The following is a 13,037-nucleotide window of genomic DNA, read 5'->3' as shown; positions in this document are numbered from 1 at the left end:
TACTATAATGGAGTATGGGGTAGAGTTTACATAAGACTGTCCTTATTTGTATCTTGTTTGATGCTGACAGTCAGATTCTGTGAATAACGGGGTGTAGGAGTGGGTGTCACGCCTATGAAAGAAAGTCATTTTACATTTTGCATCAAGCGGAAAATATTTCAACTGGAAGCATCTTGGAGTTACACAACAATGAAGGCTTTGCACATCCTTGAGAGGAGAGATAGGAGTGGAGAGATGGAAAACCCTGAGAGCTTGCCTTTGTTCCACACTCATGACTGCAGTGCTTGGTGAGAATGACAGTGGAAAGGCCACTGCTTTTTGTCTGCAGCCGAGCAAAAACACTTTCTCTGACGTGATAGCTGGAGACATGGAACACTGATGGGAAGCTTCATTCAATTGTGTCCTATTGAAGTCTGAAACTACTCTTAGACACATCAAACGCAGAGGTGGGCACAAGAAAGGAGGAAGCGCTGGAGGGTGTCAAACAGGGCATGAGCACGGATTGAAGCTGTTTGATTCTTCTGCTTTGTAGGCTGCAGCTCTGGCTGCTGCTGCTGAATGAGCCAAAATGAGCACTTGAAAAGTTGATGATTTAGAATGAAGAAATAGCTATATAGCCAGGCTACAGCTTCAGATATGTCTGTGTGGAAGATTGGAGTCGCACAATATATAGGCTCTTATGAAAGCACACAGATATTACCAGACTGGTAAAATACCCCAGCCAACCTAATACCATTGTCAGATTACTTGTCATCCCTTATAAAAGGTTATCTGTCACCAGCCTGCTTACTGTGTCGACTGTAGAGACCCCGACAGTCCACTGAGATATCATAAATAAATGGATTGTGAGCCTGCCAGGGATTCGGCCAACTCACTATGGGGTTCTAATTACAACAGCCGCTTTTTGACATTTGACCTTTATCAGATGTGCTTCATTATGTATGCAACCAGAGAAAGACACAATACATCTGGCATGGGCGTCACACCGGACCCTGAAAGCTGTGCAGTTTTGCAGAGAACGGGATGTGAATTTATTTATAGCAGAGATACCCTAAAACTGCTGACAATAAACAAAAACTTGTAACAATAGACTTTTGCTAACACAGTCTCAAGAATGATTCATTATGACTGAAAAAAATAGTTGACCTACTTTTACACATCTGTCAAATTTGTTTACAAGAGGAAAAATTAATGCTTTGTGTGTTTATTGGTACGTGACTTACATATATCAGGATATATAGAGAAAAATAACACTCAGTTAACTCAGAGACACTTATGTCAAAGGAGCTTGGACTATTTATAGCAAGAAATGGTTATACAGTTGTATTAGGCGGAAAAGTTTCTGCTCTTGAGGATGCTCCCCGATGAATCCAAGCAGAATGCGTGAGATTCTGCGGGGAGAGCAATAAACCCCCACAGTGTAGTAGACACACTATACGTACGCATCATTCAATAATATGAAAACCAACATAAAAACACACATAATTTAGAGATAGCTTGCACAAACGTCCTGTGTACAGATAACAGCAGGAGGAGGTTAACAGCAGCAGTGGCATGAATGATCAGCAGAGTGTGTGTGAGCTGTCAGATTATAAAGACCGCCTCACTGACTTGTTTGAATGTGATTGGTGATTCAGAGTTGGTGGATACTGATGAGCTGATGTGCTGTTTGGATGGGACAGCTGATAGCCAATCAGCTGATGGCATGCATGACTTCAGTGTTCTGCCTGAACTAATGTGTTGCTCCATTCCAGTAAACCCAGTTCCAGCAGTTGGGTTGTTACATCCATCTGGACAAGTTCAATATACTGCTACGTGCTGATGCAATTAGATGGAGATATGTGTAACCTCAAAGTATTGTCATACAGTTTGGCTAGAGCTCCCCTTGAATGTCTCTCCACAGTTATTTCAAGGCTTGTTTAAAAATAGGAAGATGCGCATACTACGAATACTACAGAATTCTAAGGCAAACACAAGTTGCAAGAGCAAGATCCACGATTGTAGAGTGGCATTGTGCTGATTACACTTTAATTTATAAATAACAAATTTGAGTAAGGACATAAACTATTATTTCTCTCCACAACACACTTACAATAAGCAGAAAACACGTGCTCACTTGTAGCCAAAAAAAATCCAGTTAATATCATCAATACTAGTCAAGTAGCCAGAGCTAGTGGGGAGTCGTTTTTGTCACGGCCTTTGGCTTCTCTCCCTGCGGAGAACCTGCAGTATCTCTGGCTGAGTTGAAGCAACAATTAGCCAACCGCTTCACATAGTCTCAGCTACTAAAGTTAAATTAACTGGATGAACATTAAGACAAGGAAATAAACTGTGTTCAAACCAGGGCGTCTTGAAAGTAGGGTCAGAGAGATGTGCAGTGGGAGTACGGGCTCTGATTGGTCGATTGACAGCAAATTGCGATGCTGTACCACTTTGACCCCAAAAAAGGATGACCTACACCAAACCCAACACATAGAGGCATGCCACTATAAGTGGCTCACTTAAAAATGTTTTTTTTATTATGGGCACTCGCACGATTTCGACCTACACACTGCATGAAGATGTTTAATTCCATTTTTTGCCACATTTTCCTCTTCATACTTGGAGATTAAACTTGAGTACAGAACAAGGCGTCTCCAGCAAGATGCATACTTGGTATGTTAATTAAAGCACAATATCTGTATTTGCACAATTATTTTATCCATCATGCCTCTATTTTACATTAACCATATGTCATTTCACATTGCATAGCTTTGATGTTTTTATTTGGACCATGGTCCCTTTAGGACCATGATCTAACTGATGACATCAAAAGTCAGAGCCAAAAGGGAAGGAAAGCTGTGATGTTGCCCCAGGGTGTTTGCATTCAAAACTCTACCTTGGACTCGGTAGCAGGTTCAGAAGTGTCTCTAATGTAATACATATTCGGTATATGGAATAAAATATTACAGCTATCAGATACGAATGGAAAAATATGACATTCTCTTGTAGACAATGATTCAAACATGATTCGTCTAGGATTACAGTGTCAGTTATCAAAGTATAGGACGCTATTTTACAGCAGAACATGAACACCATTGAACCTGACTTGACTGACCACCGGACATGTTGCATATAACAGTCTAACAGTCTTTTTTTTCTCACTCGTGCTATTGGCTACTGAGCAGCTCCACTGGAGCAGCTGGGCGGTTAAAGGAAGCCTGATGGTTGTTGAGGGAGATTGAAACATTATTAGTTTACTTTTCCCACCTAGATTTCCCAGCAGGTCTAGGGATTCAAACCAGTGGCACTTCAGTTTACAAGCCTAGTACTTATATGCTGAACAAATGTTAAACACTATATAAAGGAAATGCTTTGAGGACATTGTGTACATTATGCCCTTTGCCCCACTCCCACACTGAAAAGGTCAATGTATATTGCCACAGTTAATATTCCTATGACATTATGATGTGATATTATGCAACATCTTTTGAATATTGGCAAAACATAGGAAACAAAATTTTATGATACATGAAAATTCATGAATAAATTGACCTCTCGCTAGCGAACACTCATCTTTTATGCTTGTCTATTTTTTCAGTTTTCAATAAATTGAAATTGAAATACAGTCATTATTTGTATGATTTCCTCATTTAACAACCAAAGTGCTTTTCAATTTCCAACAGACACTGAGGAAGTCACACCAGCTAAGCATTTAAAAGAAATTATAATTATGTTCAGAAGGGAATATGATTCATATTTTATGTTAAATATGGTGTGAAAAGTATCTCTGTAGCCTCAAACAATTCAATAAATGTTTGTGATCATGAACACCTCATTCCCCAAGATAGAAACTAGAAAACTGTACATTGTGGAGGTCCTTTAATGCTAATGAACAAGAAACTCAATTTGTGGGCATGCTGAATATTTGTGTGAGCTTTCACAAATGAGCTTCATTATTGTATAGTGGCGCTAACAGATCTGAGCCAGAAACTGTGCTAATGATCCCAGAAAATTCCTCCAGACGCTTCCATAGTCACCTTTCCCTTTTTTCCAGTTCATTGCAAACAGAGCTATACATTTTTGTGGCTTCCACTGTCTCTCCTTTCAGGCTATAGCGAACAATACTGTAATATATACAACATGAACTGTCCTAGGATGTAGGAGAAATCCTCCCTTTCATTATTAAAAAGTCTATCAGCCTTAGGCAGTTGAAAGCCTGCCATGAGTCACACACACAAGTTAGTATTTTTGAGGGACAACATCTTTTGAAACTCTGATATGAATTAAACATTGAATTGACATTCTGCCAATGCAACAAGTAGATATTAGAATGACAAATTAGCTTGAAGAGCAGGAGTTCAAATGAATAATTTATCTGTACAAAGCACACTCGAGTCTCTATGAAAGAATTGTAATTGTCATAAAATGTTCTTCTGTACAAGCACGAGCCATACAGGCTTTGCTTTAGAAAGGCAGTGTCTGCATAATGAAACTTAGGATCGCAGCTCTTTTGCATGCAAGCAGCAAATCATTCATATGCCCCCCATTGGATGGGTTGGGGTGGGAGGTAGGGGTGGTGGGGTGGGGGAGCCTTGACTGACAGCTGGTGTAATGTGAGGCTAAATGATAAGAAATGGCAAATTGGTCAAAGACAACAACTACGGTTTATCAAAGGCTGTGTGGATCCCATGATATGTCACAGAAGAATCAAAATTGTTGCCTAAATGGAGAAAATGTTTTCAAAACTACTGGTTATGCTATAAAAGTATTTTCAACACCTGCAATGTAAGGTAAGCAATAAAACATACTATAGGTTAGTGAATTTATAGGTTAGTGAATACAGTTTACGTCATGAGAGAAATTGATGGACTATGTATGACACCAGAAAATGTTTGAAAATCATTATTTAAAATGATTACAAATGAGTTAGAGTATCGCTAAACTGCAGAAATCATTACATGTCCCCACTGCATATCTTCACAGCGTTTCAACTGCGCCCAACGGTATATGAAACGAAAAACATTATCCTAAGGCGAGACAGACGACCATGTGTTCCAATATTAATGAACTTGACTGACCTGCGAAGTTGAGGCGGCGGATGTGCTTGAGCAGAAGCGTGCCATTGATGGGATCCATTCTAGAGCAGAGACCCACCTTCCCTGGGCAGAGCTCCTGGTGCATGCTGTGCAGGGCGTGGGCCATCGCGTAGACCGCATCAATAACAAACTGCACCTTCCCTTCCTGTTCATAGGATGAGTCTTTTCCTATCCGCTCCTGATCTGTAAGGTACACAGACAAACTTAAATTAGACATGTCACATGCACATATTACTTTTTTCTTATCAACTGGAGACATTAAAATCAGTGAAATTACATTGCTCTGTGGTCACTCATTTGGCTCATTGTTAACCTTGTCAGGTGCTGGGATAAGTCATTGGTATCCATGCAGTCAAGCAAACATTAGAGAGAGAGATTGAAAAGGATTTGAAAAGTCAATTGGAAATACTCAATCAAGGGGAAAGATTTGTAATTCCATCAGCCACATCATGCAATCAAGAAGAATGCATTCACTTTAAGGTTTGAGTGAGTTCTTTGAGAGAGGCCAGTTTAAAGAATTATCTACTTGTGAGCTTGTCCCTGTCCCTGTGGAAATGTGACCTACTGTTGCTCTTGTTTGAAGAAGACTGGTGAAAAAGCAGCAGTTTTTAACATTTGATATGCAGCAGTTTTTAACATTTGATATGCATGAAATATCAAAGTAAAAAAAGAAACTGTTATGAGAGCCATCTTCAACTTACACTCACCCCACTACATTTTTCAGCATGAGCACAACTAGAATGTACTATGGTGTTGCCCCACAGTAGCAAAAAACTATTGTTGTCTTGCCAACACTTTTCATCTAGTGTTACCCCCACTCTGTAATGTAGCTGAAGTTCGGACAGGACAATTCTGTGCAAGCCACTTAGAATGAGCTGAGTCTTTTAAATGGAGGGTGTGGCGCCAGTCCAAAAGGCATAGAAGAAAATGCATTGCTCCTCGGTGAGTCTTACCCTGAATGGGCCCTGCCTCTTGCAATTAGCTAGAAGGTAAATATCTGGATCACTGCAGAGGAGCAAATCAATTCCAATATCTGGAGTGCAAGGTTTTCTCCACGGAGAAATCTAATCAGTTAAAAACAAAAACTCTTTCTTGTCTCTCCAGGAATACATGGATTTCCCTCTGAGCAGTCTGTAAACATTAGGCCTTACCTATATTATGTAGTTTTTCCATTCACAAACTGGAAAAAACAAAACGTACGATTTGATGTAATCCTGACCTGCATGACAAAGTCATGCTGTTTGTGAATGCAATGCTTTCTGCTGGGATGTTGAGGCCAACAGAGTGAGGAATCAGGGAAGCAGTAAATGAAGACATCCATTCAGGAGACACGGCTAATCCGCTCATAGGCTGAATGTAATAACTTATGATAGGTGTTTATTAATCCTGGCCCAGGTTGTTCCATAAGTTTTTGTAACCGTTAATTGCTATGAGGAGGTAGGGACTGGGAAGGAGATACAACATGCCAATCCTAACTTCTGGTCCTCTCGTCAGGAGCCCCAGTTCTTAAAGCCGCCTCCATGTAACCCTACTGTATGTGGAAGAGAGATAAAAAAAAAAGCATGTGTGTGTTCAATTTAGATTAACAATAGAGTAATTAGCAGGAATGAGCTATAGAGCTTCATATATTTATATACCTGCTGAATGGAATTCAATTAAACTTTGCAAGTTAATAAGTGGGGGAGGAGTGGGGGGTGGAGGGTCTGCTGACTGGAAGTTTGAAGAGAGAAATGGCTGGAATAATGGCCGTAGGCTGCAAAATTACTTTTTGTGCTTACCAACTGGTTAAAGACACTGCCATCTTTGTATGTAAAAATTAACGGACACTGCTTTAAGCAAATTAACAGGATTTATATTGGCCACATCCACAGAAAAGTGTAGATAAGTATATTTAGATGACAAAATTTGCATGCAAGCATCACGTCGAACAAATAATGATTTCATGAACTAAATATTTAGTCTTGAATGATCCATTACTGTATGTGGTGCTGTGTTGTCAGAGGCAAAGATTAAGTTTCAGTGGTAGCAAACTTAATCCCCAAAAAACAACAAAAAACAAAACCAAAACAAGCAAACAAAACAATAAACAAATAAAAATCAAATAATGAAACAATATGCAATATGTACACACTGCAATGATACTTGGCATACTTGTAGCTGACCACAGTTTGGAATATATTTCAGCAGCACAAGTAACCAAATGTTGTGGAAGAGAAATGCAGAGGACAGTGTTTCCCACAGAATTCAAATGTATTTGTGGTGGTAGGTGGGTTGGCAACTCCATTTACATATATCTAAAGTACTTTGTGTCAAAGATAACATAACTTAAAAATATAAACAGTGCTACACTGTTCTGTTTGTTGCTTGCTTTTGTCTACAAGGTGAAGAATAGAAATGAGACCCCTTTTACAGACAAATCTGCTTTTCTGCCCCTCTGCCCTGCTACATCTCTCTGCGTCAGTTTCACCTGTATCTTTACATCGTTAAATTACTAGCCTTTGACATTATTATCTAGGCCTACTCTGTTTTACTGCTCAGCAGCTCCTCTGGTCCAGACTGTCCCTGCTCCTCCTCAGGACGAGTCCTTTTCCTTCTTTGAAAATATTTTTCAATATTAAACTGGATTGAGGGAGCAAACATTCAGAGTTAAAAACGTTATCAGTCCACTCAGTGGATACTGACTAGCAGCTAGGCTATACAGCGTGCTAATCTCGGAAACTCAGCTGTATTCCGAGTAACGTTAACTGTTAGTTCTTCTTTTCGGGAATTCAGTCGGCCGTCTTCTTGGCATGGAAAAAAAAATATCCCTCACGCGTGTGCAGTGGGAGGCGAACAGACGGGTCCGGTGAGAGAGCGAGTCAGTGAGAGAGAGAGAGAGAGAGACAGAGACCGAGCAATAGAGAGAGAGAGGGGGAGCAACAGAGAGAGCAAGTGAGATAGAGAGAGAGAGCGAGAGAGAGCGTTCTACGATTAAATAGTGAAAAAAAAAAAAATTTGTGGCGGTCAGTGCTGATATTGTGGCGGCCCGCCACAAGGTTTTGGGAAACCCTGGAGGGGTAGAGCGAGGGGAGATTGTCCACTTAATCGATCACGGATGGTGTCGTTCTCTCGGACGGATAATGGGTCGCCAAATATACTTTGGCGGCCGTTAATATACCTGGGCAGCCTGCCCAAGTAAAGTCTATGGGCCCTATCTTACACCCGGCACAAAGCGCAGCCCAATTGTCATTGCTTTCCGACTGACGCAGTTGTCATTTTCACGGCCAGCGACCACGTTGTTTAAATAGCAAATGTACTTGTGCCCATCTTTGCGCCCATGGGCGTGTTGGTCTTAAAATGAGGTGTGGTCAGGCGCATTGTTGGCGCTTTGCTATCTTGAGGCAGCGGAAAGCGATTACGCTATTGACCAACAAAAACCTGGTCTAAAGTCTGGTGCAGTATTTTCCTGCTATTTAAAATAGAAATTTTGCTATGCAAAATAGAAAAATAGGATCATCTACTATGAAAATTTGCACTTTACTTCGTTCCTGACATGTATTTTGTTGCCAAATTGCCATATGCTTTCACCATTACGCAGTGCCAAATGCGCAACGTACATGTCCATCATCACACATTGCCAATTGCTAAATACGCAACCTACAACCAAGAAAAACAACACAGTAATAAAAAGCACAGCCCAACAAAAAGTCATGAAAATAAACTGCAACGGCATCTTACCTTCACCTGACGCACAACATAGGCCTACCCAACGCACACACACATCGCCATCGCGCACGAGCAGATCCGTTTCCTCAGCAGAAAACCGTTCGTTTCTCCAACTTGCCGAATCCGCCTTTTAAATAGCAATGCGCCAAGGTGCAAGCGCACCTGGCTCTTAAAGGGAATGGGAGATTACACTCTGATTGGTTGAGTTCATGTTACGCCCAAAACACACCTATGATTAATTAAGGGACTTAGTACAACCCCTTTGTGCCTTGCGCCTTACTTTGCGGCCACATTGTGCGTCGTTTAACTAGCAATTTGGATTTGGACACGCCCTAAATGCATTTGCGCCATGCGCTTTAGATCATGCGCCATGGATCGTTTAAATAGGGCCCAAAGTGTGAGAAACACTGGAGGAACTTCAAGAAAAAACTGGGTGAGTTGGCTAAGATAAGTTAATGCTGTAGCTCGACTCTTATAGCTAGCCACAAAATCTAATGAGTTGAAACCCCAATTGCATCAAAAGCAAAAACCTGCCAATTAAAATGTACCTGTATTTTTTCATTGACTTGTAAAGTTTACTCTAGAAGAAGTTTACTCTAGAACTCTAGAAAAGCTCCAGGCAGTGATACGTTGCTGAGCAACACTGATGCAGCGCCCAAGTATTTAAACACATTGTAACAATTTGTCGCAGGCAAACATCTCAATACATTTTTGACTCTGTGTCTCCTTTGTTGTCTGTTGCTGGGAGCATCGCCGCATCAACACTGCCAAAAAAAATGCCAAGTGTATCATTAACCCCATCTGTGATCTTACCTGTGGCACTTTATGGAGCTGCTGCATTGCCAGTTTCTTTGTGGACACTGACAGTAGGCTACCCAGGGTGTCTTTGTGGGAAAACAGACACATTTTCCAGCTCAGAGCCTTGAGCAAATAATGTTCATTTGCATATTAAAGTTCAAAAAAATATTCCAGAAAGTCTATTCACTGTCAGTGTAGCAGCCTCAGGAAGACCCTGATGACATTCTAGATTAAACTCTTCCTATCACAGAGACACAGCAATTTGTGCACACAAATAATGAACTGTTATTATAGCATCACACAATCATGCAACACAGAGTCAATATCTCCAGATCTCCGTTTATACTAACATGTTCTGCTTCATGTGCTGGTCAACATGTCTCTGTCTCTTTGCCAACTGTTTTGAGTAACCAATTTTAATAACTGCACCATGCAGTATGACACACGTTGATCAAGATGAAGCCAAGCTTCACCACACAGTTTGACTGCTGGCTATCACGAAGGACTGCTGTTTGAGCAGCATGGGGTCGTCTTGTTTATCGGCTTCTCTCAACATGTTGGACATGTAGAGACTTTTAGAGCTCCATATCAAAACATTTCAGAACAGATTTTCAGTTTATCATGCAACAGCTGTCCTGATAAGGGCTCAAGCAATTTTCAATAGCCACTTCAATTTAAAAGGATGCTAGCCCCAAATCAGCAGATGTCTACTTCTCACAGCCATATTTCATTTGCTACATCTCCAGCTCCTCACTGCAGACTAAAGGCGTTTTAATGTCCCCGATTATCTCATGAGCTTTTGAAATGTATGAATTAATGGCGGAGGTTACGGCTCTGTAATTAAGGGCCACAGGGCCTTGATTGGACAGCGATTGTCACAGTTTGGCTGACATGCCTATGCCATGGGGAAGCCTGCAAGCCAGATTGGTTGTGAGAGTGATATTTTTCCTGCAGGCTTGTCAGCCCACCCACACCAACTTTGTATTGTCTGTTCTCCATAAGAACATTCCCCCTTTTCCTCTCTGTCTCTCTCTATCTCTCTCTCTTCTCATTGGCATGTTGGCACACTCCCACACATTCCCGGGCTGGCTTTTTGCTTTCAGAGAAATCCATTCAGATTAAGCATAGCAGCAGCAAAGTGAGGGTGTCTCCCACTCTGAGGTGTCACACGAGGCAGTTTGTGACAGACTATGTTGGCTCAAACCCTTTTGACCTTTTTTCTCCTTGTGATTGGCCACAGGCCATCCAGTCTTCTTCTGCCAAAACACTTGGAGTGCATCCAAGTTCTAGGCACGTATAGCCAGCCACTATGGGTCCTATTCATCCATGTGAAAAAATAAAAAAATCAAATCATATAAATGTGATTTTATATCTCATGACTTTTAATTAGTTTTTGTTTTGAATTAGCCTCACAATTGGTGAAGTCTACATATATTTGGTATCACTGGACATAAGAGACATTCTTCATTCATTAATTTGTGTTTATCCATGACAATTCCACTATAAATGAGTATCTTTTTTATATTCCTATACTTTTTTGAGTATTTTCTGAAGTCGGTAATTTTATTTTTACCTAAAGCTACAATTGACAACTTTTTCACAATCAAATAATAAAAAATAACATGCATGATACATTATCAGTCTGTGTTTGTCTGTGACCCTGGGCGTACATATGCCTAAATACCCCTGTTTGCCTGAAATTGGCTCTTGGGGGCGTATTACCATTTGCTGTTGGGACAGCCAGTGGTGAGCTGGTTGTGGCTGTCAAGGTGAGGCTAGCGGCTACAGCTCAGCACAGAAACAGCAATGGCAAAAGGCAGTAAGACAAGAAAGTACAATGAAGCTAAACATGTGGTAGACAAGACCCACTCACGAACATGAGGGGAAAAAAAAGAAAGAAGAAAAACCGGAGTCAAATTCCTTGTATGTGTACATACTTGGCCAATAAAGCTGATTCTGATTCTGAATGTCAACATTGCTTATTTTATGTATGTATGTATGTATGTATGTATGTATGTATGTATGTATGTATGTATGTGTGTATGTATTTATTTATTTATTTATTTATTTATTCATTTATTCATTTATTCCTGTATCTATTTATTGCCTGCATTTACTGTCTGCTTCTTTAACATCTGTGATGAGCTTTATTGATGGCCTGTTACCTCGGCCTCTGATGCCGTTTCAAGGCAGACTGCTCATAGTGAGAGGAGAGTGAGACTATTAAGGATGCTTTAACTGAAATATTATACTTTGCTACATTTCAAATCACAGCTATTACAGAGTACTTTTGGAGGCTGTCCATAAGCACTGCCTCAGAAACTCGTTAATGGCATTTGCATGAAAGCTACGCAAGCGTGTGGAGGTAACATTAAGTTAACTGACTGGAATGTGAAATGCTAAATTTATCCATGATAGTAACTCAGTTAACATTAGCCAGAAAACATCCATTCAGCTACAGTATTATTGGTTTGTTTGCCTGATTGTTGTCTTGCTAGTTTGCTAGTCTTGCTAGTTAGTTGGATAGTAAAAGAAACATGGGGATGGGCATTTTATTTATTTATTTATTTTATTTATTTATTTATTATTTTATTTATTTTTTGGTGTTAATGACAGATCAAATAATGACAGAGATTTTTGGAATGCTCCAATGCTCATATAGAAATGTGCAATATCAACAGTGAAAGAAAATCATACTATAAAGCAAGGAATCTGTGTCTGTATGTGTGTCCTTCGCATATCTCGAGAACCGTTCGTCCGATCTACTTCACACTTGGTGGGTGTATTGCTGGGGACCCAAGTACGTGCAGTGTCGGATTGGACACACGACACGTTCAATATTAATAAACTTTAAATAAACAAGCAAACAGCGCTCTGTGCAGCAGTAGGGCTCAAAGCAAGTGACTGATAGCCTATGTCTATTTTGAACGGGCACTGCACTAGTAATTATTGATGAGGATAAAGCAGTTGTGGAAGGAGAGATTCATGCTTCAACTGACTGATCACTTAACTGTGCTAGTCTTTGTTATTCTGTCTTCAACCTGCATTTTATGTGGGTGACTACACTCTTGCAATTAACTTTGCCCACAGCAACCTGTTTTTTTGGGGTGATTTAGGGAAAGAGCAGGTCGGTGAGAGAGGGAGAGTGAATGGCTAAGCACAAATGCGAAAGGGAAGGATGTAGTTGGTGAGTGAGGGAAACGATGAGCAGGTTAGGAAAAGTCAGTGAATGTTATCATATCCAAATCATTACCCAGACTCTCACTCATGCCTATGGCTTGTTAGGTGTGCAGTTAGAAAAATAAGAGTATAACACTAAGCTGGTGAAAAAAGAGGGATAGTGTACAGAAACAGGCCACATATTCCCACATTTTGTGTTGATTCATCCATTACTTTGTTCATGTATTTTCATTTCTAAAGTTATATTTTTTGTTTACTTTTTAATTAGTAGAATCT

The 13,037-nt window shown here is 40.3% G+C and overlaps 1 protein-coding gene across 1 annotated transcript in view; it reads right to left on the bottom strand.

Annotated features, from left to right (window-relative positions):
- LOC139663563 (metabotropic glutamate receptor 4-like) overlaps nucleotides 1-13,037 on the bottom strand; it is a 109,289-nt gene that overhangs the window by 13,430 nt on the left and 82,822 nt on the right. The window contains exon 6 of the mRNA XM_071542274.1: nucleotides 5,061-5,261. Within this exon, the coding sequence (XP_071398375.1) occupies nucleotides 5,061-5,261 (201 nt within the window). The remainder of the gene's footprint in view (nucleotides 1-5,060; nucleotides 5,262-13,037) is intronic.

This window comes from Centroberyx affinis, unplaced genomic scaffold, assembly GCF_046629955.1.
Source record: "Centroberyx affinis isolate AG114_WGS23_722 - 3 ecotype Tasmania unplaced genomic scaffold, CSIRO-AGI_Caff_v1 ptg004049l_1, whole genome shotgun sequence".
In the NCBI taxonomy this organism is placed as follows: Eukaryota; Metazoa; Chordata; class Actinopteri; order Beryciformes; family Berycidae; genus Centroberyx; species Centroberyx affinis.
This window is presented reverse-complemented; position numbering and strand designations above follow the sequence as displayed.